General features: G+C 37.7%; 2 protein-coding genes across 2 annotated transcripts in view; one reads left to right on the top strand and one right to left on the bottom strand.

Moving 5' to 3' along the window:
* The window catches only part of PsGEF (Protostome-specific GEF), a 194,187-nt gene extending 171,100 nt beyond the window's left edge, over positions 1-23,087 (bottom strand). Inside the window, exon 1 of the mRNA XM_087340636.1 lies at positions 22,389-23,087. The gene's annotated coding sequence lies outside the window, so the exon portion shown is untranslated. The remainder of the gene's footprint in view (positions 1-22,388) is intronic.
* On the top strand, positions 2,937-26,732 carry LOC110838377 (paired mesoderm homeobox protein 2). Its single transcript, XM_022081515.2, has 5 exons — positions 2,937-4,291; positions 15,180-15,361; positions 23,381-23,543; positions 23,942-24,088; positions 25,308-26,732. Exons 1-5 carry the CDS (start codon positions 4,072-4,074, stop codon positions 25,448-25,450), a joined length of 855 nt encoding a protein of 284 aa, XP_021937207.1. The 5' UTR covers positions 2,937-4,071; the 3' UTR covers positions 25,451-26,732.
* The last annotated feature ends 118 nt before the right edge of the window (positions 26,733-26,850 follow it).

Below are 26,850 nucleotides of genomic sequence, written 5' to 3'. Positions count from 1 at the left end.
CCATCATTATACTTCCTGTTCCTTTGTTTTTTAAACACAAAAAACAAATTACGTGCCAAAGCTATTTCTTGTGATTAATATACTTTAGATCTGTCTTTAACGTTCGCTTAATTTCCTTCCAGTCACCCTTCTACGCCCTTCCCTCTCGCAAGAAGTGATTATTTTTTATCTCTTACATCCCATAGACACACCATTGTATTATTTTATATTTCTTTTTAATGACCCTCGATTTGCGCCGGTTCAATTTACACCGATTCAGAATAACGCCGCTTTTGAAACCAGAAAGTCAAAAAGTGAAAAGAATTTATTTTGCTATTATTTATGACGTTTTAAAATGTATCTCGTACTGATTCTTATACTAAATCGTAATTCTTACATCGCTGATTTTGAATAAAAATTATAAATACAGTCACCTCAGCAATTACGTATGTTTCGTTAACGCGAATTTGCTCCAATGAGATCGATGAATCGGTAAAAGCTGTTTCTGAAATGTAAACTTTTGTATATGCGAGTTTGCTCTTATGCAGTTTCATTCCTGGCGCTTTAAACTTTCAAAAGGACTAATTTAATCTCTGGGAGGTACCGGGGTAATTTTTACTATGCGATTTTCTATAGGTCTGCGTCTTACATGAATGCAACTATCGCATAACAGCAGAGATGACTGTGCACATCAATGACATGAAAGAATCGCGGGTACAAACGAACTGCCGATTTTAAGTGTCCTTTATTTTATTTACGTTATTTCAGAACTTTAAATGTAACGTCATTATATTACTCGTCAATGTTTGGGTGCCGGGAACACGTCATTGACTTCCCATTAATTTACATTATAAAGAGAGTTTCAATTTACGCCGGTTCGTCCAGGAACGCATCCCCGGCGTAAATCGAGGGTTACCTGTACTTCATTTACATTACGATAAGAATATTATATAAAACAAAATGCTGTGTTATCTACACATGACACCTACTCGGTTTCTGTTGTTACGATGGGGCAGATCTGTGGGCGCTAAGGGGGTCAGCCCCCAGATAATAAATGAGCTAACGTGGAGCAGCAGAGAAATTTCATTGACTGAACTGACAACCAATTCTGTAGTTCGTTTACCTGACGGCTGATTGAACTAAATTTAAAATAAAAGCAACAGATCTGCTTATAAACAGCAGACGAGAGAAAATAAGATTGTCAACTGTATGTTAGCAAGCATTTAACGAATTTAGTCTGTGTCTAATTTACTCCTGAACTTATTTCTGACGTCATATCCAAATATCTTAACTTTTCCCCATTTTCAAAGGATTTATTACCATCATAACTTGTAGGTGTACAACATGAATTAAAATGCTGTAAAATGTCTAACAGTCTAAAGGCTTATATTATGATGGGCAAGGGAGAGACTGAATAATATTGAATTGTTGTGTGTGCATTTACAAGGAAGGACGATGTAGGAAAACGAAATGTCTGTCAAGATAACAGCATGCAGGATTTACTTCACGAATGTCCTTAAAATGTGTCGTGTTCCACCATGGCTCTTAACCCCTCATCATTGAATAATGTCTAGATCAGTGGTATTCAACCTGGGGTACGCGAAGATATCTTAGGGGGTACGTGAAATTTAAAAAAATATATTATTTTATGATAAACACTGAATAATCAGTAATGTAATTTATTTAATTTATTATAGATGTAGATTATATACTATGTCTAACTTGAATTATACACCAACAACTTTGGGGGTACAAAGTTGAAAAGAAATTATATCTGGGGGTACGCGAAGACATCTTAGGGGGTACGTGAAATTTAAAAATATATTATTTTATGATAAACGCTGAATAATCAGTAATGTAATTTATTTAATTTATTTTAGATGTAGATTATATACTATGTATAACTTGAATTATACACCAACAAATTTGGGGGTACAAAGTTGAAGAGAAATTATATCTGGGGGTACGCGAAGACATCTTAGGGGGTACGTGAAATTTAAAAATATATTATTTTATGATAAACGCTGAATAATCAGTAATGTAATTTATTTAATTTATTTTAGTTGTAGATTATATACTATGTATAACTTGAATTATACACCAACAAATTTGGGGGTACAAAGTTGAAGAGAAATTATATCTGGGGGTACGCGAACAAAAAAGTTTGAATACCACTGGTCTAGATTGCTCAGGAAACCTGGAGTTAACAGAGGATATTTCTGGGGGAGGCTCTGCTTAAAAAGTATACAATTTTTGTTATAAAATGCACACAAAACAAAATGTAATATTCAAATAAGGATAAAATAAAATCCGTTTCGATGATGTAGTTCTTTGTGTGGTTCCTGTATCTAGACACCAATCTGACAAAGTAATTAACAAGACGGCATACAAGAACCATTAGCGGGGAGTCAGGACATCATTATTTGAAAAAGGAATATTAGAAAGGCCTAGAGGTAGAAGGAATGATAATATTAAAGCGTTGTCCTTAAAGACATATGATGTTAGAATTTGTCTGTATTAACGTGACTCAGAATAGGAGTTTCGTGCGAAGAATATCTTGACTGGGCTGAAATTACCTAGGTAGCAGTTTATGTGCAAGTCGTGAATCCCTTACAATCGTAAATTAACCTGACATTGTCTTACGAAAACTGTTAACAGCAGTGTTAATCAAATGCCACAGACATAATAATCCCGTTAAATTTTGATCAATTCAACAAGAAACTTAAATATACAAATGACAGGCTGTTCAAAAACAAAGTCACGGAAACAGCTCAATGCAAGTGAATTACTTAATTATGTTAATTTTTCACACGTTTCTTTATTTTAAAATGTTGGCCAGACTGTGGCATCTGAAAGGGGCGGGATCTTTTGTTTTAGAGGTGGGGTCTAAGACTGGGGGAGGGAATGTTGGCAAGGCGCCTCCGCCCCCCTCCAAGTTGATCTTGTTTAAGTTCGTCTTGTGTGAAGTTGGAGATAGCACGCGGCCTCCGGACACAAGTCATCGAAAAGATCATTTACTTGGTGCTTGGTGCAATTCAGTGTTAGTTACGTCAAACACGACTGAACAGAAAGCTTAATTTAATAAAGTTCGTTATTGAATCAGCGAAGAATTATCACAGGCAATTAGAGGGCACATGGAAACAGCCAGCGTTTGTATCGAATGGCGATCCAGAAACGGGTTTAATTAATATAAACTGGTTTCCGGTAACTGGGTGGACAAATGGTAGCTTCTCAGTGAATTAAGCACTTCATTAGAAACAGAGTCTAGTATAGAATTTAATTACTGTGGCCCATAATTTAAACTGACATGTTATATAGCAAGCCTAAACTACTTCAAATTGTGGCTTCAGATGAAATTTCCATTTTACGCCATATAATTTTGTAATAAATAACAGATAGTTATTGTAATTTGGGTATATTTTAACAATTGTACCTTAGGATTATTTATTAAAAACGTAGTCCGACTTTTAAATACGTTTTAAATTAAACTATATGTTCGAATTTTTCAAAGTACTTCAGATAAAACCACGTACTTTCCTTTGAACCACACACACAGGCCAATAACGACCCTAAATATGTTTACAAACTGTCATAAAGACCATGTGACCTGTGGGCTTAATTTAATGAACGTTGTTGTCAAACGATGAAATGTTCAGCTTTCTGTAATATTACTGATAAAGTTATTTCACCTGATATTCTCAGATTACACAATTCCAAAGAGTTTTTTTAAATTTTTATAACGATCTTCGAAGACGATGATGTCGTTTAAACTAGGCTTGTTTAAATTATCGATAAAATAGCTTCTTATAATAATTCGCCACACTTTATAAACATCTACTAATAAATACTGTGGTAATTAAGTTAAAATGCTTGAAGAGGATCAACTATGTTGCGTATGAAATACGAAATATAAACATTTTAATGGACTACTTAAACAAATTTCTAGTTTTGGTGTACCCAGTACATATTAATTAACTTAAAACAAACCAGACAGACGCTACAAATCAATTCCTTAATGGAACTAGTGCTTTATTGTGTTATTTGATTTGAAATTCACAAAATTTATCGTCCGCTAACCCAAACGGTTTTGCGATGATGAGCTACGGAGGAATGTTGATGACCACCGGTGGAGGCGCGCTGCAGTCGACACCTGGGGGATTTCCGACGCCCGGCAACTCAACGACGGTCTCGGACCTCGTGGGATTGACGGCGACAGAGAACTCCAGGCGCTTCTCCGTGAGCAGTCTACTGGAACTGGAGGAACTGACTCCATCAGGGACAAGACGAGGACAGGACACAGACAAGAGTGAAGGTACGTCCCTAACACCCGTCTTAATGGTGGGCCCTTCTCCTGCTTAGTCCACTCCGTTAACATTCAGTAAGAATGACTTGAAGATGACTGTCTTCTGGGATGTTGCGCGGTGTAGTCTGGTAGAAGTTTGTCGAGGTTTCAGAGGTCCTTGTAGCCTCCATTACCAGAATACACGGCCCAACAACCCAGAAGATAACCATCTTCAGACTCACCGCCGTGAAAACCTCAAATCCTACAGAATTATTTGACTTAACTTTCTGTGAAATATAATCATGTAAACTACTATTTTTACAATCTGATGTCTGATATATTATCTGGATCCATGAAATGTCTTTAGTACCTGTCTCTAAATGCGAGCTTGTTTGCAAAGAACTGTAGCAATTTCTTGCAAACTTGATGGCCCTTCAGTAAAATTGTGCCCAGGTGCTCTAGAGAGCGCTGTCATTTGTACCTATTATTACCAAAACTAATAAATATATGCATGCTGGATCAAAACATCTGTAGATTTCTTAAAATCCAGATAACCAAATTGGACATTGGTTATGACCCATGTTACAACGGCAACGATATTATTATTTAAAATTGCTTCAATTCTCATTACCTCCATGAATAACGTGCTCTATATTCAATTCACTCTGTCCATGTATGCCTCCTGTTAAACGTTTTAGCAAGATAACATGTGCGTCTATTTTGTTTAAAATTACACTGTGAAATTGCGTAGGCTGGTTTTTTTTACGCTTAGCGTAAACAATTAAATAGGCCTATATATGTAGGATTTGTGTTTTTTTACGGCGGTGAATCTGAAGATGGCTGTCATCTTCATATTACGTAGGCCTTCATTTAAACTTCTCCATTAAGACACCATAGATCTTATTAACGGTTATTTCATTAAGGTCATATCCACTCAGTTGTCTGTAGAGACTGGAGAAACAAAACAATTTCTCACCCAGGATAGCCGTCATCCGGGTCGAGATTTGAAACCGGGACTTTCCGAATATGAAGCAGCAGTTTTAAAGTTAACAAGGCAAATACATGGAATGAAGGCCTACCAATTATCCTCATATGTTTTGAAAATATCAGTACATTTCTGTGCAAGGTAAGATTTATATTGGACCGGTAAAAATCAAAATTAAAATCACTGGACAGCTTTTTCTATATACCAAATTCTATGTAGGCTAAATTTAAGTGGTCATATCAGAGTTATATATGCTGTAAATAGTACCTTTCTATTATGAGTTCATTTTAAGCACACTCTGTAATGAAAACTCTGATATGACCACTTAAATTTAGCCTACATAGAATTTGGTATATAGAAAAAGCTGTCTAGTGATTTTCATTTTGATTTTTACCTATCCAATATAACTTTTACCTTGCACAGAACTGTACTGATATTTTCAAAACATATGAGGATAATTGGTAGGCCTTCATTCCATGTATTTGCCTCGTTAAATGTAATACTGCTGCTTCATTCCGAAAGTCCCGGTTTCAAATCTCGACCCGGAAGACGGCTTCGTCAGTTTTACGTTCAAATACATGGTCCCGGCTAATGTTTCAAAGAGGAAATTAAGAAATTTGGAAGATTACAAGAAACTATTTGGTACGCATTTAACAGACAAATTTTATCTGTTAGAATTTATCAAAAATTAATTCTCTGGCAGTGGAATACGTTATTTAATAAATCGTAATGTTTTTAGTTATTGATTCAGCAAATTCGAATGTTTTCCAATTCCCTGATACCACAGTAACAAAGTGGAACCGTAAGAAATGTAGCTTTTGGTTTAAGACGCATTCTGAGTGTCTCTGGCGGCTTCACAACACAAGGAAAGTTATCGCTGAAGCCTGGTTTGTGTCAAACATCCGAAAGACATGCGGCCACTTAGCAAAGCCGCGGGGAGTCAATAGTCAAGAGAGAGAGAGAGGCCTTGCGTCTTCTGGAGATCCACTCACACTGGGACACCGGTCAGAGGACAGTAGAAAGTTACGGGCAGAGATACAGAACTGGACAGCGCGGTTCTGCGTTTCATTTGTTTGCGTTCGTAGTGTTATTGATACTGATCCAAATTGTCGCACGTTTGAGATCTACATGGTCAAGGATCGTGGCTTTGAATTCCTCTCAAATCATAAATATTTGTTCACGTTTCTCTGTGTAGTTTTATTATGCGTTATTTTCACGAAGTACAAAGCGAGAACGCGTTATGGGTTGGTCATTTCTGTCTGTCCGTCCATCCAGTCGATTCAACTCGAGAACCACTGGGCGGATTTGGATGAAATTTGGTGTAGAATTTGCGATATTCTTCGCGAACTACAAACAAGGCAGATTTATTACATCTAAATGAAAATGACAAAGAACGCGAGAGGATATTAAGTATATTCCAGTACGGCAGACACTTTATAAACTTCATATTTATCGGACAATTCTTGCGATGGGCCCAAGGAGTCCTACTAATTTTAAAAAATAAGGATTAAATGTTTTAGAAGTTGATTATAAATTGAAAGAGTATTTGTCCGTAAACGCTAAAGGTGAAGAAGGAATATTGTTTGCTAATTAACATCTTATTCAATGGGACAAGTTACAGCTTGAGGGATATCGAGTAACAAACCGTAGCTTGTAACCGCCTTCTAACACTGTGAACTGATTGAGATACAAGGATCTCACAGTGGCGATAATAAAGATGGCCGCCTTCTGTGTCTGGTGGAAATTTACCGACTTGTCTTCCTGATATTTGAGGCAGCAAACACCTCTGAAACGTCGGTAAACTCATAGCAAATTACACGGCACAACAACACAGAAGACAGAATTCTTTCTGTTAACTAGTTACATGAAAAAGAGTCCTTCTTGAGAAGCTCACAACGGCCCGAATTGTCAATAAATTCGCTGTCCCGAAGATTCATTGCCATCTTCAGAGCCACCTGTCCAATCTACGCGGGCGGTGAATACGAAGATGGTTTGTCTTCTGGGTTCTTGAGCCGTGTAGTCTGGTAAAAGTTTCTCAGCGTATTAGAGATACTTGACCTGAGGACATCTCCCTGATGATGGAGGCAGCAAGGACCTCTGAAACGTTTCTAAACTTCTATCAGACTACACGACGCTAGAACCCAGAAGACAACCACGTTAAAATTAAAACTGACCTTGGGTGAATTGAGATTAGCTGGCTCAGGATTTGGTCTAAATGACAGACTTTCGTGAATGTGTAATGAATCTTCGGGTTGTATAAAAGTAGGTCCTTTCTTTTATCAGAAATATAACTGTTAACTGTTCAAGGGCGTTGTTCCATATGAATGATTGTGTTTTTTCAGAGAGTACATAAGCCTATATTATGAGCCGGGATAGCTCAGTCAGTATAGTGACTAGCTACGGGCTGGACGGCCGGGGTTCGATCCCCGACGGGGCAGAGGATTTTTCCTCTAGCCTCTGCGTCCAGACCGGCTCTGGGGCCCACCCAGCCTCCTCTACAATGGGTACCAGGGTCCTTTCCCGGGGGTAAAGCCGGGCGGGGCGTGATGCTGACCACTCACCCCCATCTAGTGCCGGGGTCAAGGAAGAGAGGAGCTATACCTCCACTCACCCCAAACGCCTACATGGCGTATAGTGGGACAAACTTGACTTTTTACTTTTACATAAGCCTATATTAGAATGAAACTGGAATTTGATGTTGTTTATTACTGATTTATTTAACTACGCTGTGAATGATTCACGCAATATAGCGTCGAATGATATAACGATAAATGAATAGTTAATCTTCAAGGATGAGGAAGGAATCAGTCGTGGTCTGATTTAAAATAATATACCGTTATTTTCGTAGAGGGATTGGTCAAAACTATAAAACATAAGTCATTGAAGATAGTCGGTCTCCGGGCCGAGATTAATTAGAGGTTACCTCGGGAATACGAAGCAACAGTACGAACCAGCAGGCTGCGACATTCGGTGAAATTTTATATAAAACGATATGTTGAGAAAGAAAGTGGTAGTGAAAGTTGCAGCAGCCAATATGAAAATACTATTGCATCATTCTTCTAAAGGCACTGAGGAAAATACGATGAATATATTTAGTTCGGTGATCGAGATTCGAACCGGTTCCCTCCAAAATAGAAGTTATAAAATAATCTGGTGGATTCCAGATAGCTGTGTAAGCGTGATAATATTAAAGATAAGAGCTAATATCGTCCACGTCGCTTCATCTCCGTGTTCGGAAGCCACGCGATGTTCTGATTCCCACAGGCGACTTGTTCTTAGCACAAGGCCTGAGTGTGATCGCATCGCTGAAGGTTTCTTTGGCGGGCGCGTACTGGACCACAGATTGACATGGCGGCCTGGCACAAAGTTCTCACTTTCATCTCGACAGACACTCGGAAGGGGCGTGACAGAAGACAGGAGGATGGTCAGTCAGACTCTGGGCCGCATCCTGCATAATGCAGCTCCTGTCCGGAACCAAATGCACCCAGCGGCTGTCTCAGAAAAACACGGCTGCGTTTGTATCCATGTTAAGAAAATACCGCTGAAGAGAAACGCGTACAAAATTTTAATCGGAAGACCTCAAAGTACTTGGAAGACCCAGATGTGGTTGAGAGGATTCTCTTAAACTATATCGTCAAGAAACAGGGTGTAGAATAAACTCAAATACTTCAGGATATGGTCTGTTGCTAGTATTTCGTGTAAACGAAAATTAATTTTGTGTTTAATAAAAGACGGATAAGTTCATGACGAGCCGAGTAGCTATAACGCTCTTAAGAAGGACTCTGCCCTTGGGGTTAGCTATGTTTTTACATTTTGTTACACCGAAATTTTTCTGTGACGTTTATTATCAGTCGAGTTGGTTGAATATTTAAAGTCGTGAAGTTAATTTCTTTTGTTGAGCAGCACTAAAGACAGATATTTGATTGTCTGTGGGTGATTACATTGGAGTAAATTCCTTGATTGGTTTGCAGTGTCGGTAGTTTTAGGGTTTAGGATAACCATGAGAAGTGTTGATGTGAATTTTCATAGATTGAGAGTTGAATATTTTAATAAGACACATCGCCCTGATGTTGGAGACAAGGACCTCTGAAACGTTGCTAAACTTCTACCAGACTACATGACGCTACAACCTAGAACACATCTATGTTCGGACTCAGCGCCGCGAAAAAGAAAAATTCTACTGAGATGTTAAGATGTTCATAAATTATACATCGAAAACGATTTGTAAGGCACAACATTGGAATTTCCCTACAGACACCGAGAAAAATTTCGATAAATGCCAATCCGAATAATCGGTCGATGTTCGAAAAGCGTACGTCTCGAAAAGAATCCTGGAGTGTTATTACCACTGCGTTGGTTTCTTCATTAAGATGTCAGTCCAAATGTAACTTATCCGATGATAACGCTCTGAAACGGTAAATTATTTTTAAACATCTGAATGGTTTATGATTTAGGACAGTGCTTGACTAACTCAGTCTATTATGCCATCCCAAGTCATCTTTCACTCTACGTTCTTCAACAAGACGATTTTAAAAGTTAATGGGTTTTCTGTTAGTTACTTACAGGTACCAAGAAATTATCGTTTCAACATTTCTGAGTCGTTAAAATCGGGTTCCCAGAACCCTGCACCCGCGGCTTGACACCCGCCTTCGTCCTATCACTCTGTCACCGTATACATAAACTTACAGAGTACACGTTGCATATTTTCATGCAATTCAGTACTAAATATTCAATTAGCTCCACAGAAAATTAGTCCGCAAAGCTAAATAAGTCGGGTCTGGCTACGACAGGAAGAATGCTGTTCAGTTATCGGTGAGGGCAAAGATTTTCTCTACGTCATGACATCTATACCAGCTTTAGGTTTCACCGAACTCATTAATCCAGACCTCCGGACTACTCCCATCTGCCCCTCAGGTGTATAATTTGTGGAGTGTTACCTCCATTACTCCTTCACGCCTTCATGTCCTGGTAAACGTGACGACAAATTACCATTTCTTTTACCTTGTACCAAAGCAGACTAGAGCAGAGGTACTAAGGCTTCTCTTCAGATTGACAGCTCAGAGTATCCTTTTCAGTCTACTCGATACCTTAAGGACGGGGAAGTTTGTTTGTGAAATTGGCAATCCCTAACCTGACGTGTTGAGTGACGGCACCAACAGGCGCCTGGTAGGGTGGTTGTCGCCTGTCCGTCACGCCATTCAACTGTCTCGGCGGCTGCATGTTGTCTGGCAGCGTCGGACGGAAATATTCCTACTGCAACCCGAGAGTATTTTCGCTTGGGATCCAATACAAAGACTTCCCGACTGGTAGCCGGTCACACTGTCATGTTTCCTTCAACAAACATGTTGAATCTCTTCCCGAAAGTAAGTTATCTCTGAAAGTCTTCGTGGGTCATACCGACTGCAAGTTATAGGCCCTGTAGCAAATCTCCTGCTTGTGTATTCGTTCCCAACCAACTCGTTTTACGATTAACAATGACGGAATGATTCTGCAGTCAATAAATACCTTTTTTTACGTGTTTTTGTAATTTATATATATATTTATTTATTTATATATTAAAATCACTCCATTTAACTGTGTCAGACTGTACACATTTATAAATCAAAAACGTCTGAACGGATTTTCATAATTTTTTTTCAGGATAGTTAAATTAAAACTACTAGATTTGTAAAACTTGCAGTTCCACTAAAATTTGTAGACATTCTATTCCTGGTTAGAATCGTACACTATTAAAAAATATTTTTCATGAAGATTTACATAATTTTCTGCATGAGGAAGAGGCTGAGTGCGGAATCTCGAGGCTGTTTTGGTTACCATGGTTACCACGGTTACCTATGTTACAGGTCAAAAGCACGGGAGTTGTTCTGCTGTGAAATAAATTCCTAACTTGTAGACTCAAATACGATATTTAGTGTCGCATAACGCTACAACGATAATTAGAAATGGCGCTTAAAATAAGAATTTCGAAGGGACAACCAAGAAATATTTGAAAGTAATTCGCCTATAGATACTGAGTAAACCCAAGAAAATACGAGTTAGGACAGTCTGTGCCGAGATCCGGACGAGTTAGCCCCCAACTTAAAGTAATATACATTACTCCTATTTGAATCTGCTTTTCTGTTGTCTGGTTTGTGCAGAAAGCCACAGAAACACCCATTGCCGAAATATTCTACATATTTCAAACCCTTAAATTACCGAATATTTCCAAGTCAGTCATTAGCAAAGGTAATCAATCTAATCTCTCCCGCTCCATAACAAGTATCATTTCAATTGTAGTGTAGTCTATATACAGATTTAAGAAAAACAATTAAGACTCCCCCTTACACGACATGGGCCTCACAGATTAGTATGAATCACAGACTTAAACGTCGAAGAATATAAATGTGCAATAGAAACAATGATATTTCCTTGCGTAATCTGATACCGTATGTAAATCGAGAGAATTTACTCATTGGACTAAACAAAATACGAACGTTTTGTGGAAATTTTGAGATAATTGTTTTGAAATCTCAGAATCAATGTCAAACAATTATGATATCTTGAATACAATAAATAGCATATCAGGAGATTAATTCAATGCACGTTAAGGAACTGTCCGTGATAAAATCATTTAAAACAAGATAAGGTCAAACATTCAGACATTAGACCTACTTGCTGTTATTGTGCTACAAATGTCGTTCATTCACTAATATCAAAATACATTGTGTCATATCCACCAATAAATTTTCTCTTTCTGTTAATGTTAGCCTATTTATTTATTATTATTAGTGTTCTGTCTGACGACAGGTCCATATGAACAGGATCCTTCCATCCTTTTCTCGGACTGGGACCTGTTCATATACGTTCTTGGCAGATGATCCAGAAGTGGTTTGCCATTGCCTTCTTCTGTGTGTGAATGGAGTAATTGTTGGGATGCCACGGAGAAACCGGGGAAGCCCCCGGACGAAAACCCCGTGTTGCCTATACCACGGCCTTGCCCAACACAAGTTATAAATTCGAGCACCGCCGGGAATCGAACCCGAGACCCCAGGATTACAAGGCCAGCGTTCTAACCGCTAGACCACCTCATCTTATTATTATTAGTGTTCTGTCTGACGACAGGTCCATATGAACAGGATCCTTCCATCCTTTTCTCGGACTGGGACCTGTTCATATACGTTCTTGGCAGATGATCCAGAAGTGGTTTGCCATTGCCTTCTTCTGTGTGTGAATGGAGTAATTGTTGGGATGCCACGGAGAAACCGGGGAAGCCCCCGGACGAAAACCCCGTGTTGCCTATACCACGGCCTTGCCCAACACAAGTTATAAATTCGAGCACCGCCGGGAATCGAACCCGAGACCCCAGGATTACAAGGCCAGCGTTCTAACCGCTAGACCACCTCATCTTATTATTATTTAGTGTTCTGTCTGACGACAGGTCCATATGAACAGGATCCTTCCATCCTTTTCTCGGACTGGGACCTGTTCATATACATTCTTGGCAGATGATCCAGAAGTGGTTTGCCATTGCCTTCTTCTGTGTGTGAATGATTTTCTTTTGCTAAAAGAAACTGTTGCGTTGGTAGTAACAGTCACATTTTTTCCCTTCATTTATAATTTATTTCTTTCTTCAGATCGAATGCAATGCCGAAATGAAACGTGTTGTGATAACTCCTATTACGTAATTAACTGGAATATCTTGATCAGAAATTATTTGGCTCATTACGTATGACAATATCTTGCATCTATTATCACAGCGATAAAGAATATGTTAAAAGCAGAACATTGGTGTATCTACAGCTTTGTTGTTCAAGAATAGTTTTAGAAATTGAACAAATTTTACATTCTATTATAATCAGATCAGCTCTTGGCCTATTGTACCTTACTCAGTAAAAATCGAACAATATTCAGTTTCGACTCGAACAGTTTTGCCAGTTTAATAATTGTAGTCTTATTATTGTAGGGGTACAGTGTCAGTATTCTGCTTGTCTTAACTTCAAGCCCTCCTAGGCCATTTATCTCCGCTCAGCCTCACAGAAGTGTTAATGGTGGAGCGACTCGGGGTGACAAATATACCAGCTAATCTGGGGACGTCCAAACAGAATTAGCTACATTCCGCTGGGTCTACCAGCTTCTCTCCCACATACTAAACAGAGTGGGGTTTATTCTGAGATGCTGTAGTGTTACATCTGATAGTCTACTTTAAAGATTAATATGTCAATTCATACTCATTCCAAGAAAATAATTAAACATTAATTCCACAGATAAATATAACGTCTGACTACAATAAGCAACTTACCATGAAAATGGAAAGCTACAAACAGAACTACGGATCATTATAATATATTGCATTAAATATCTAATAGTTTTTAAAATATTTTAAATTGATAAAAACCTGAAGACGACGGTATTACCCGTCGAAACATGTCGTTTTTAATAAAAAGCGCTATAAAAATATAATGTAAAATCGTATTTACGATTAAGAGCGCTAATATAATATTTTACACAATAAAATGTTTTAATATTATATAATTTTTTACAACACCAATAAACTTGAAACGTTTGTGTATAGACTGTACAAAATAAATATATTTAATCAAACACAAACATGACGCATATAAGATACAAATTTAATATTTTCATAGTTCTCACGGAGTCTTTCCTATAAAGAATTAGTTCTCAGTTCTTATAACATTTCTTAATTTCGTTTGTGGTCAACCAGGTTATAACCTGCCGTTGTCACATACATTCTATCATTTCGACCTTTATTCTAATCCTGTCACGATGTCTTGTCACCGTATTTAACTTCCACAAAGATAAGAGATGTAAGAAGGGTTTTAATATGTTCCTATTTGCAGCTTCTTTGATTTAAATTATGTTTCAATATTTGTAGAAGCGTTGAGATTTAGCATTTATCCATATTTCTAAAAATAAGACATTATAATATTCCCACGTATGATGACGCTCTCAGGAAGAAGGAACAGAGATACCTGGAGAGTTTTGAAATGTGGTGTTGGAGAAGAATAGCGAAGATCAGGTGGACGGATCGAGTGACCAACGAAGAAGTATTGAGGAGAGTCAACGAGCAAAGAAGCGTTCTGCAGGCGATTACACGAAGGAAAGCTAACTGGCTGGGACATATTATGAGAAGGAATGGATTACTGAGTGATATCACCGAAGGCCAGGTTGAAGGAAAGAGAGGACTAGGAAGAAGATTAATACAGCTAACCGACGACCTTAAACAAGGAAAGAAGATGACGTTCCAGGAATTAAAGCGAGAAGCCGAGAATAGGGACAACTGGAGAGCTCTTTTTGGGCAGAGCAATGGACCTGTCCTAAGACAGAACACTTATTAATAATAATGATGACGCTAAATGATAAATTCTTACGTTACGTACTTACGCTGTTTAAACTACATAGGTCGCGGATTCTGAGGAAGACATCCAGATTTGAAACAAAACTACTAATATATTAAGAACAGCCGACAAGAGGCGATCCTTTGGCTTGGGAGCTAAATCCTTGCACAGAACACCGGATGAGTTTTATGAAACGACACAACTAATTAAATAACCAATTCTGTGGAGAAAAAATAATTCTTCTACTCTCCAATTCCATTCAATAATTATTGCTTAATTAAGCATCAGGGATAACTTTACATTCATCAGAAACCCTCTGAATATGAATCTTATGATCTAGGACACTGAACCGTGTGGAAAGTCCCATGAAATTTGTTTTTAATACACGCGCTAACGTTTAATTAAGTACAAATAGAAACATTAGCTTAATTTGAATCATCCATCTGAAGCCAGAAGTGAAATGAAACCCTGAAACGTCGATTGTATAAAACATATACGAGGCAATGGACAATGACCTACGAAATTTAGATACGTCCTAATTAATTAACCTTTATAGAATACTGACGTCGACTGAAGTGTCTATTTGTTCTGTTCCTAGAAGAAGACAGCATTCTGGATGGCGACGACAGGAAACGGAAGAAGCCTCGTCGCAACAGAACCACCTTCACGACGGGCCAACTGACCGCCCTGGAGAGGGTCTTCGAGAGGACGCATTACCCGGACGCATTCGTGAGGGAGGAGCTGGCGAGACGCGTGAACCTCAGCGAGGCCAGAGTCCAGGTCGGTTCAGAGTTCATACACCTCACGTGTTTCTCAGTCACATTAATTTTATCACAGAATTATTTTATTTCTTACTAATGGAATATGGATACATTAATCTTCAGTACATTTAAAACACAATAATTAATTTCTATTTCGAAGATGGATATCTTCTGGGTTTTTGCGCCGTGTTGTCTGGTAGAAGTTTACCGAAGTTTCAGAGTTACTTTCTGCCTCCATCATCAGGGCGATTAACCACCAGAAACCTCAATCATGATAGTCGGACCGAGCTTTGAACCCTGGGCTTTTCCGAATACGGATGTAGGTGCTACCACGAGCCAACCTCATAGGGAATCGAACTTAGGAAGCTTTTTAGGAGTAGTTTACATGCTATTTTCTCTTTCTGATGTTAAGATGTAAGCCTGCCAAGTTTGGTAGAAATTAATGTATCCTTTCTCGAGTTATAAGCTACCAGATAAATTTATCCACATTTGCAACGTCAAACTTTCATAAAAAGTGGAAATTGAGAATATGTTTTTTACGTGTTTTATGTTTATATTAAATTTTGTCCGTCTAATCACAATAATTCTTATTAAATATTAAAATATTACAATAATTAACATTTAAAATATTTAAAATATTAAATGATGTTATTTATCGAAATATTCGATTTACATTAGACCATCATTATATTATAATTTAATATATACTTATTATATCACAATATGACGCAACTTTACCATCTTATGAATAGTGTTTTATGCTCTATATATATTAGGAGCGGGGTTAAATGAAGCGAAGAGTTAAACTATAAACCTACCTTACATATTCGGAATGCTACATTCACGCGCTCTGGTGGACCTGCGCCTAATTTCGCAGCGACAACTGCACGTTTTCTGAGAGGTCCTCCTCAATGGGAGAGGGACAGGCAAAATGTATGTGCCGTGACGCCGACAGCCCCCAACCCCGCAGCCACTTACTTGCCTCATTTTCATACACAAATCATCGCTTTGTAGCAGCACGCTGGTTGTTAATGGTCTGCTCTGGATTCAGCCATGGTCTGATGCACCTCAGTAGTGGGGAATATTGGGAATCTCTTTCTGCCTGTGCACTCTGTTTGCAAGGAGTGGCGCCTTCCCGGAAAAGTTCTCATTTCTGTCGCAAGTGTCGGGAAAGGGGATCCTCATCGTCATTTTTTTTAATCTCGTACCCATCATTTGTCATATTTTACAAAAACGCTCAGTTTTAGCTACAATCAAAATAAATTACTGGCGTGGTTACTTATATATCTCTTAATATGAAGTCCATGAATCAAAGGCTTTGTAAGAGATGGATGCAACATCTCCGAAACTAACTAACTAACTAACTAGATGGCTTACCGAACCCGAAGGTTCGTCACCGAATTAACCAAAGCCCTCCACCGGACCCTGTCCTGGGCCAACAAAATCCAGTTTCCTTCAACTCCTATCTCCCATAGATCCCGCCTGAGATTATCCTCCCATCTACGTCTATGTCTTCCCAGCAGTCTCTTCCCCTCAGGATTCCCAACCAGTACCCAGTGCACACCTCTTGTCCCATCCATGCGCGCTACATGCCCGGCCCATCTCAATCTTCTCGACTTAATCACCCTGACAATACTGGGGGAGCAGTACAGATTTTTAAGCTCTTCATTGTGCAGTTTTCTCCACGCCCCATCATCTTCCCTCTTAGGCCCAAATATCCTCCTCAACACCCGATTCTCAAACACCTGCAATCCGTGTTCCTCCCTCTGAGTGAGAGACCATGTTTCGCACCCATAAACTACACAAAGTATTTTGATGAAACCTGATATTTAGGGACCAACACTACGGACTATGGAGTGAATTAGATTTTGATCCTAAACGATTCAATACAACTCCTGATTTACAAAAGGACAAAACAAACTTTTGTATTTTTTTTTCCATCATAACACGAAACATAGATCCCGTTATGATACAGAACTTTTATCAGAACACTTTTCGATGTTGTGACTGTTTAAAAATAAAAGAATTTTGTAGCTAAGCATTGTTAAACGTTACACCCAAATTATAAATGCAAACTAACATAGAACTCGTACTGAAAACACGTAAACCTATGTTTCTTAAGAATAACAAACTAAAAATCTTCTGCAGATCGAACCTCAGTCTCTTCATCATGAATGACGTCTGTAAGCAATCACAGAGAATCCAATCAAAGTTTCTAATTTGGGAAGAGGGGCACTGCTGTGGTGGAAGCAGGTACTGACTTTGTTACCCATGGTACAAGAGGTTCTATCACTCCGTAAATTTGTTAAGTTGTATTTCATTTAACAAAGATCTCTGTATCTAAAGATAAAGAGTATTTAGCAGTGTTCCGTAGCTTTATTCAACCTGCACAACACCTTAATTTATCAAAATCTCGGTATACCATAAAATTTTACATCACGAAAAAATTATACAAAACTACACATAAATCCTTGCCTATTAGGATTCAGACATACGGAACCAAAACATAATAAATGTTGAATAAAAATAAAGAACCAGTGCGTGTTTCAAGAGAAATTTGGCTAGGAAAGTTTTCAATACACTTGTTCTTATTTTTGGCTTATTTCTCTACATTTATTTATTATCAAAAAAAGTAAATAACTTTTATTTGTTACGTACTAGGTAAAAATGTATTATCTACTGTGTAATTTAACCCTTTGAAGACGAAGATCGTCTGAATATTATTTATGAATTCAGTCCGTACCGCGAAGAAAACACTACACCTCACCATTACGAAAATCAGCTGGTTAACCCTTTGAAGTCGAAGCTCGTCTTCATAATATTTACGAATCCAGACCGTACCGCGAAGAAAACACTTCACTTAACCATTAGAAGTCGAATCAGGCGGTACCACATAAGATTTAACCAAAGAACATCCCGGTCAAAGCCTTAACAGTGTTTTTTGTTGTTAGTTGAAATTAAGCTTCAGAGCTTCGACGTCAACAAAAATGACTTAAATGCTATCGATGAACCACAACCTAGCTCGTTGAATGGGAGGACATTGATGGAACTTTGCATTCTGTTACTGCTAATATTGTACAATTATATCTTACTGTTATTCGAATGTCGGTGTTTCTAGTGCAGTATTTATACAACACGACACTAATTTTGTACAACAGTTAAAAACTCACAGATAAAAATCTTATCACGTGCGTCTATTAATGATTAAATTTTCAACTTGTATTTTACGATTATAAAGCGATACACAGAAATTGGAATTCCAAAGATATGGAGAGTTCTTTGAAACAGTTTGAAACAGTGACATTGGTTTAAATGCAATGCTTCGTAAATACTCTGTTCCAAAACGTATCTTGATTAGACACTTAGGAAGAATTATTTTATTACACAGGAACAAATTTGTCTCAAAAGGCAATTTGACTGACTTCCTCACCTTAACAAATCTGCACTTGAAGAAACTAGGATAAACGAGAATCTTCAGCTCATAGAAATTTAAAACAGAAACATGCAGAAAAAGCCGAATGAACCACCCACTGTTTGGAGACTAATCTCGGTTCTGTAAAATGTTCTAAGAGATTTCAGAGAACATGAGATCTGTGGTTCTGGAGGGAGGGAGGTGAAGATGTCGATGTTGGTTTTCTGGGTAGTGACACCACGTAAACTTACATATAGATACAAAAGCTTCGGATGAACACGCTACCTTCATCTTCAGTCCTGAATACGGAGGCCGTACGTTCCTTAGAAACGTCGATATTTGACTACACGTCCATACGGCGTTACAATACAGAAGACCAACGTCGACATATTCTATGCTAATTAAATAGGGAGTGAAGTATCATATTTTTTTATATTTATTTAGTGTTCTGTCTGACGACAGGTCCATATGAACAGGATCCTTCCATCCTTCTCTCGGACTGGGACCTGTTCATATACGTTCTTGGCAGATGATCCAGAAGTGGTTTGCCATTGCCTTCTTCTGTGTGTGAATGGAGTAATTGTTGGGATGCCACGGAGAAACCGGGGAAGCCCCCGGAGGAAAACTCCGTGTTGCCTAGACCACGGGCCTTCCCCAACACAAGTTATAAATTCGGGCACCGCCGGGAATCGAACCCGAGACCCCAGGATTACAAGGCCAGCGTTCTAACCGCTAGACCACCGTATGTGCATTTAATTACGTGGCTCTGTATGACGCAGAAAAATCGGCCATGATGTTTACGACCGGTTCATCCACAACACTGCTCGAGTCTGGTCTTAGAACACGCCCGAAAGGAAACAGGGCGGACTTAAATACCAAGAATTGGAGGCAATAATCAAGGTCTCCGGATCTTTACGCATGTGCTCCGTGTTAATTCTGACGCTCGGGTTTCAAGCGACAGGTCCTGCCAGCCGTTTCTCATTATACACGATCCAGTCATCTCGTCTCTGAAGCATAATTCATTAGATCTTGTATCTGAAGCATCTCTTGTCCCAGAAATGTTTTTCACTGAAGTTGCGTGTTTCAATGACTGAAACGTCAATCTTGATTAATGTTCTGGCTGCTTTTCCTTGTTGGATTCTAGGATATCTGCTTACTTCGCTTCTAGAAGCAACAGTTGTTCTGTCGTACATTTCTGACGATCATATCACCTGCTACTTCTTACATCGAGTCTTAATTCCATCTCGCCAATGTCACATCAAAGACTTCGCAAGTGTTCACAAATTCTCACAGTTTAATTTAGTTGTAAGTTATATTTTATAACGCCTGGGAAAATATCCATTAGAATTACGTCATCAATGTAAATATTACACGGAAAGCTTCTATTTTAACAAACCTCACGAAAACTCGAATTTTCTGTGACATTTTCTACATATCAGAATAAAAGTATCCAAAGAGATTTTTATTCAAATAACTCACCATCGTCACGTACTTTTAGATTTGATATTTCTACACATTAGTTGGACAATTTTATTTATTTATTGTATTAAAATTTATACACAGTCTAGTCATAATTAAATGTAAGTTATTTACAGCTTCTTTATCAAAATTCCATTAACTTTCTTGTTACCTAAGTTGGCTACCGCCGTATAAGGGTCTATTTATATAGGAACGTAAAGATAACGACACGAGCCCTTGCCGATTTTTAAGAAAATATCATTCAACGTTTTTCAATGTAACTGTTTATATTGACTCCGAGCTCGTCCGTTCCACGAACGAGTCTCGCCCAACTTACGTCTCCAACGATATTTTTCCTAAACAGTTCCATTGAAAAACGTTGAATAATATTTTCTGAAAAATCGGCAAGGGCTCGTGTCGTGATCTTTACGTTCCTATATAAATAGACCCTAATTCTTGTATGGATACTGCACAGAGCAGAGAGAAGTGTAAAGTCGAGGCGGCTAATGAGAGACGCTACATTTGATGGCGATATGGAGGCGGGCTCATGTAAGTTACGCTTTAAAACAGCTCCACCCTTCACGTAAACAGAGATCACTCCGTTATACGCAACGGTATTAGTATGTTAGTGACAAGCCCATCTGTTTGTAAGTATAATCGATATTTTCTGAAAAATGCTATTTAACGACGAAGTGACCAGTTTCTGAACATGCAGATGTCTCGTCATCAGAATGCAGGGCATAATCATAACAAAAGATAACTAATGGATACTTTGAGAATCTGGCAAAGTTCAGATATCTGGGAAATCAAAGTTTAGTTCACGAGGAAATTATAAACAGATTAAATTCGGGTAGTTCTTGATCATTCAGCTCAGAACCTTTTGTCTTTTCGTCTGATGTCTAAAAAACGTACACAAAATATAATTACACTGATCAAGTCAAAGAGAATGAGATAGGTAAGGCTTGTAGCTCGCATGTGAGAGAAAAAGGAATGCATTGATAGGCAAACCAGGAGGAAAGAGATCACTAAGAAGGCGTAAACTTATGTAGGAGGATAATGTTAAAATAGATCTTAGAGGAACAGAATAGGGTGATATGCACTGGGTTCATCTGGACAAGGACCGGTGGCGAGCTCTTGTGAACAAGTTTGGACTTTCAGGTTCCATAACATGTTGGGAATTTATTGAGTGGTTGAGTGACTAAGCTTCTCAGGAAGGCCTCGTCTCATGGATTAAGTATTGACCTTGATACAAACAGTCACTTCATTTATGAAAAATGTCGATATATGACGGAAATTATCACATAACTTTGTCTGTTAAGGCAGTAGCAATGACAAGCTGACGTAATGTAGTCAGGGCTGCCGTTGCAAGAAACAAGGGCATAAGATTATTTCATTTCACTTTTCCCATAAGTGCTCAATCGATAGACGAGGTTAATGTTTGTCTGCGTTTCTACACTATCTTCGAAATTTTAGAGAATAGTTTCCCGTAATGAATTGGCACTAAGAGGGTTAAAGTAATACTTATATGGCAGCTGTTATAGGTTGCGGCTTTATCGATGCCAGTGCCACACAGATACCATTCTGTACCATCACGCACTGTTTCTACACATTTTTTCTTTAACTCAAAGCTGAAAATCGAATAAACTGGCCCAAAGACAACTCATTTCGTCATTTGTGGTCATAAAAAAGTTGTTTAAAGAGTCTACAATTTCATTATTTTATTAAACGATTCTACACTCTTGATAGCGCGTAAAAATATGTTTACATACTCCATTAACCCTCTTAGTTCCAAAGCCTATTTGCACTGTTCTGTTCTAAACACCCAGGCCAGTTTTCACGTATTTACAATTTAAAATGTAAAAATTCACCAAAGAAGAATTTTACACACATACACATGAAAAATATCACACTCATACACTAAATACTGTAGATTAGAAAAATATCGCGTAAATTCTGATGTTATACTTAACCTACAAAAATTTTTGAAATACTGAAAAATATTATTAAAAATGTAATTTTCAGGAGGTAAAATCATAAATTGTGTTTTGTTTTCCTTCTTCATCATTTATCCTGCAAGAAAGAACATTTATTTCTTCATAATTTGATATGCGTTTGGTGTCTGTACTGCTATCTGGTCCTGAAATACAACACTTTTTGTAAGCCAATGCACACGTACCTTCAATCTCGGACATTGTCAGCAGTTGGGCCTGTTGTTTCTGGAGCACTGTCATAATCACTTTCAGTACAATCAAACTCACTTTCCGGAATAATGTCACTATCACTATCTACAGTATCTAAATAATCCAAAATATCGGCGGCATCCATTCTTGAACTTGGACAAGTAATTGCCGAAGTGAGAAATTTAAAAAAGAAACTAAATCTATATGCAATAAACTAAAGAAAATAACGAAAAAATATCATAAGCACTACATAAACTTCAACTAAAAACACAATTACAAGGCTAAACACTTATTTTAGCAAATAATACAGCGAAAACAACAAGCAATAATTGTTAGCACGCCACGAGTTTCACCTGTTAGCTCAACGAATTTCATTTGTTCCAATAAAATATTTTTTGTTAGCCTACAGGAGCGATCTGTTGAGGAAAATATGAGCTAAAGTATAAACTATCTGATGCAGACTTGTTTTGCCATCTGGGAGCCTTGTGTGTAATTAAAACAACAGATTTAGCGGACCGGCCTATTGTGTGGCTTACCAACTACTGCTTCGGCCGACGGACCAGCTTGCACTCAAAGGGTTAAAATTTACAAATTCACGTCTTACAAATGCGGACTATAACCTATCGGTTGGGTTTATAAATAAATTACATTGTGCACGCAAGTCAACACTCATAACGGTGACTAGTTGCTTTAGCCATACTATTCTGGAGGCACTGGAGTTTTTTCAAAGAATATGGCATTGTTTTGTCATATATACGTCCAAACACTTCCCACAAGCTACAGCCATTGTACGTCAAATTCTTTGGTCCTTTGAAGAAAACCATTGCTGACTTATTTAATATGACTTCCGTAATGAGGGAACAATTCTTGACCAGTCGAGACATTATTAACTTCTCAAGGGAAATGTGCTCCAGGAAGTTATAAAGATTGCTACAATTTTGGAAGAGATTTAATATGACCGCATTGTTAACACGGGGATCTGTCGTAGGTCTGGTTCCAGAACCGAAGAGCTAAATTTCGCCGCAACGAGCGAAGTGTCTTGGCGCAGAGGAGTGGGCTGTATGGCCGGGAGGCACCGCTTCAACAGGGCGGTGGAACCGCGGCAGTGGAACAGCCCCTGGCACCCAGACCAACTGCGGTACTGCCTCCAGGTACGATCCAACACCTCAACCAAGCCAGATGGGTTTCAGAGATCATAGGTTATTTAGCGACGCTGTATGCAAACAAATAAAAATTAGGATCGTAAGAAATAATTAGGTAAAGTATACGTCTTGGAAAAGTTTCTTGTTGCTGAGTTCGAGAACTTTTATAATGTCGTCTCCCTTCCGAAGCTCTAAATATCAGAATATATAAACTTTTTTTTTCAGTTGTCTTAACTTGAGGAATAAATGTAAATTTTGTTTTCAGCGTTGGTTGTCTGTGCTGTAACGCCGTAAAGACTGTAGGTTGTAGTATATTACACCGAAACGTCAGTATCTACCTACAAGTTTTCAGGGCGTTACAATCCATAAGACCACAAGCACTATTCTGAAGTGTATAACTTTTGCAGGAACTTCTCAGCCTGACTACCTAAATTATGACCCATCATGGAAGGCAGCTGCTCCTGGTTGCCAGCAGTACGCAATGCTTTCTGGTACACCTGCACTCAGCAGTCTGCCTGTAGCAACACCATCCTGTGCATTTATGTCTTCTGCAGGTAATAAACGTTTTACAAACCATTTTAACCTTAAAACAAAAATGGAGATTAAATAAACTACAAAAAAATTCCATGACGTGCAAGTATCAGGTATGCCAATCCCCTGAATACAACACTGTTACACAGAAGTATCCTCTGGTGTTAATGATAAAAACTACACCAAACTAAAGAAATTCAAATTAATTAAACATTAACTGTATATCTGTGACAATTTCTTAACAATTACTGGAACTGAAAGGACTAAAATGCACAATAAATTAAGTACCATACTTTTCAATCTATCTGTAGCATTAAAGGAGCAACGAAGTACATTCTATAACCGTGTTTTCATCTCATTATGAATATTGAGCAGCTAATAAAATCTCATAAAAATACAAAGGGAGATGCCCAAGAAAAATCTGCTGCTACTCCCAAAACACAGCTTTATAAGGAGCTCAGATATAATTTTTAATTAATTGAGAACAAGAGTAACTACATTTGAATGTGTTCCTGAGAAGTAATGTATTTGCCATCATATAGGAATACTTACCCCCCCCCCCACTTGTTTAATGAATCAGAAATTAGAGAGGTGGATCCATACCAAATTGTGAACATTAAATACAAATTGGCTGACACTATTGTGATGCACCTTAACATGATTATGAAATTGTCCCCAAATGCACAGGATAGCAGTCACAAATAGCAAACAATAAAATGAGTCTGATTGGTTCCAGGATCTATAACATTTTATTACAGAAATTAGCATTTTATAAAATCATACACAAGAACAAAACTTGGGATTGGTTAGATTCTTCAGTAAAATCTTAGCAACAGGAAAAGTCACAGTATCTGACGTTTGAAACATCAGAATTTTGTGTGAATCCACTGAAATCTGTCACAAAAGAATTAGAGAATAAAATGTTTAATTTAGTGGATTTTTGAAGTTATAAATTTTATAAGATTAATTTTTTTACTAGTATTCTCTTTTGAATTTATTTAACCATTGTCTAAAAGCACATTTCACTGTCAGCTTCTCAAATTTTAAAGTTTTCGTGCATTTGTTACATACTATGACTTTATTAATTAGTAGGCTTAAGCCTTTTAACCACTGTTAACAGATAAATGAGCTGCTGTTGTATGCAAACCAAATAATCACTACAAATTTTAAATTTCAGTATTGTATTCTTTGAGAAATGTGCTAATAAAATATACCATTTCATATTGAATTTCATCTTTCCAGGTATATCCTCTCCCTATAATGCTTCATCTTTAGCTGTGTCACACCAGTCCTCAACGATGGGAACGGGCTATAGTGTTAGCACCAGTATTGCCAATCTTCGCTTCAGAGCTCACGAATATAGTCTACATCCATCACAGATATAGTGAGCAAACATTGACTAAATAAAGTGATTCAGCGCTGCAGAGATGTTACAAGTTAAACCACTTTGTGCCAAATGTATACGAATTCAAAAGTACGCTGGAAGAAAAGCAGTTGTTAAGAAGTATGTGAATGAAGTGAAGTGATTGTAAATTACAGTGCTGATATTAATAAACAATATTTATTTATAGCATCAATGTATGGGTAAACTTAACCTCTCATACTAATGGAAGAACAAAGATTGAGGGTGTCTGGGGCAGGGTGCTATGGCCCACTATTTGAAAATATGCTATGCTCCCAAAAATTTATTTATGTCAAACAAATTAAACAGTACAGCAGAAAGACAAAACTGGTTTTAATGATAGTGAGAACTATGTATATTGAGCAGAAAAGTGCTTTTTTTTTTTTTTTGTAAGTGAGTGAGACATTAATATTTTCATCAAATCTATTTGGAAGAGCTAACAGCATTCAGAATATCAAGGTGAAAAGAATGCATGTTGAAACTCGGTGTATTTTGGTATGGACTGCACATTTTCAGTCATGTTACATTAATCATTTGATACAGGAAAAATAATTTTTTAGTGGAATACTACTTATAAGCTATTTCTTCATTCCGTAGTCTGCGTTACACACAATATTTATAAAATGTTTGGAAAAGTTTTTATACAGGTAAACATCAATCATGTAAGACTTTTACTCCTTACCTTTTCAGTGATGTAGGTCTACATACTATGTAAAAATAACTATAAAGTATGCAGATTCCTACTTGTGAGAATTAATTTTCATTACCACCTCAAAACCTGTCAATATGACACTAGTTAAACAACTTATCTACTCAAACCAAAGTCCTTCAATGTAAGAGCATATTGTTAATTTATCCACAGCTTGAGAACCCAGCCATTTACAAGGCTCTTCTTACAGTTATGATTAATGTACAGGCCTCTACTGGCATTTGTAACTTTCTTTTATGGTTAAAGCACTTTAATGGCTTCAAAATTATCTTTTCAGCATTTACATTAACATTGTCTCTTTTAATAGGCCTATCTTCCTCTGGAACATACTATTCTTGAATGTGCATACTGACTCTTAATATTGTTTGTCAGAACACATCTACTTGTGTTACAGAACCTAGCTTTAAAGGTTAACAACAAAATTTAGTTATAACTCAAGAACAGGGCTACCATAATTTTCTTCTTCATAATGTTATAATATCTGATGCACAAACTGTGCACTTAAAACAAAAGACCATTACTCTGAAATAAATGCTTCTTGAGAAGTTGACAATCACTCATCTGGTCATGAAATTCCCTGCCTTTCATTGAAGCCATAGGATCATTACCATCAATGTTGAATGCAACTGTCACCTCCTGGCTGGAACTGCATTATTTACCACCAAGCACTACAA

Source organism: Zootermopsis nevadensis, unplaced genomic scaffold, assembly GCF_977971745.1.
Source record: "Zootermopsis nevadensis isolate Lab colony 2312 unplaced genomic scaffold, Znev_1.0 Znev_ptg000061l, whole genome shotgun sequence".
Taxonomy (NCBI): domain Eukaryota; kingdom Metazoa; phylum Arthropoda; class Insecta; order Blattodea; family Termopsidae; genus Zootermopsis; species Zootermopsis nevadensis.
Note: the sequence above shows the minus strand (reverse complement) of the source record. Positions and strands in the feature narration are given on the sequence as shown.

Bases quoted from the DNA above. Each gene is read 5' to 3' on its own strand.
- LOC110838377 (XM_022081515.2), top strand. From the start codon at position 4,072: ATGATGAGCTACGGAGGAATGTTGATGACCACCGGTGGAGGCGCGCTG. The intron at 15,362-23,380 runs GTCGGTTCAGAG...GATCTGTCGTAG, and splicing joins TCAGCGAGGCCAGAGTCCAG to GTCTGGTTCCAGAACCGAAG. The intron at 23,544-23,941 runs GTACGATCCAAC...TAACTTTTGCAG, and splicing joins AACTGCGGTACTGCCTCCAG to GAACTTCTCAGCCTGACTAC.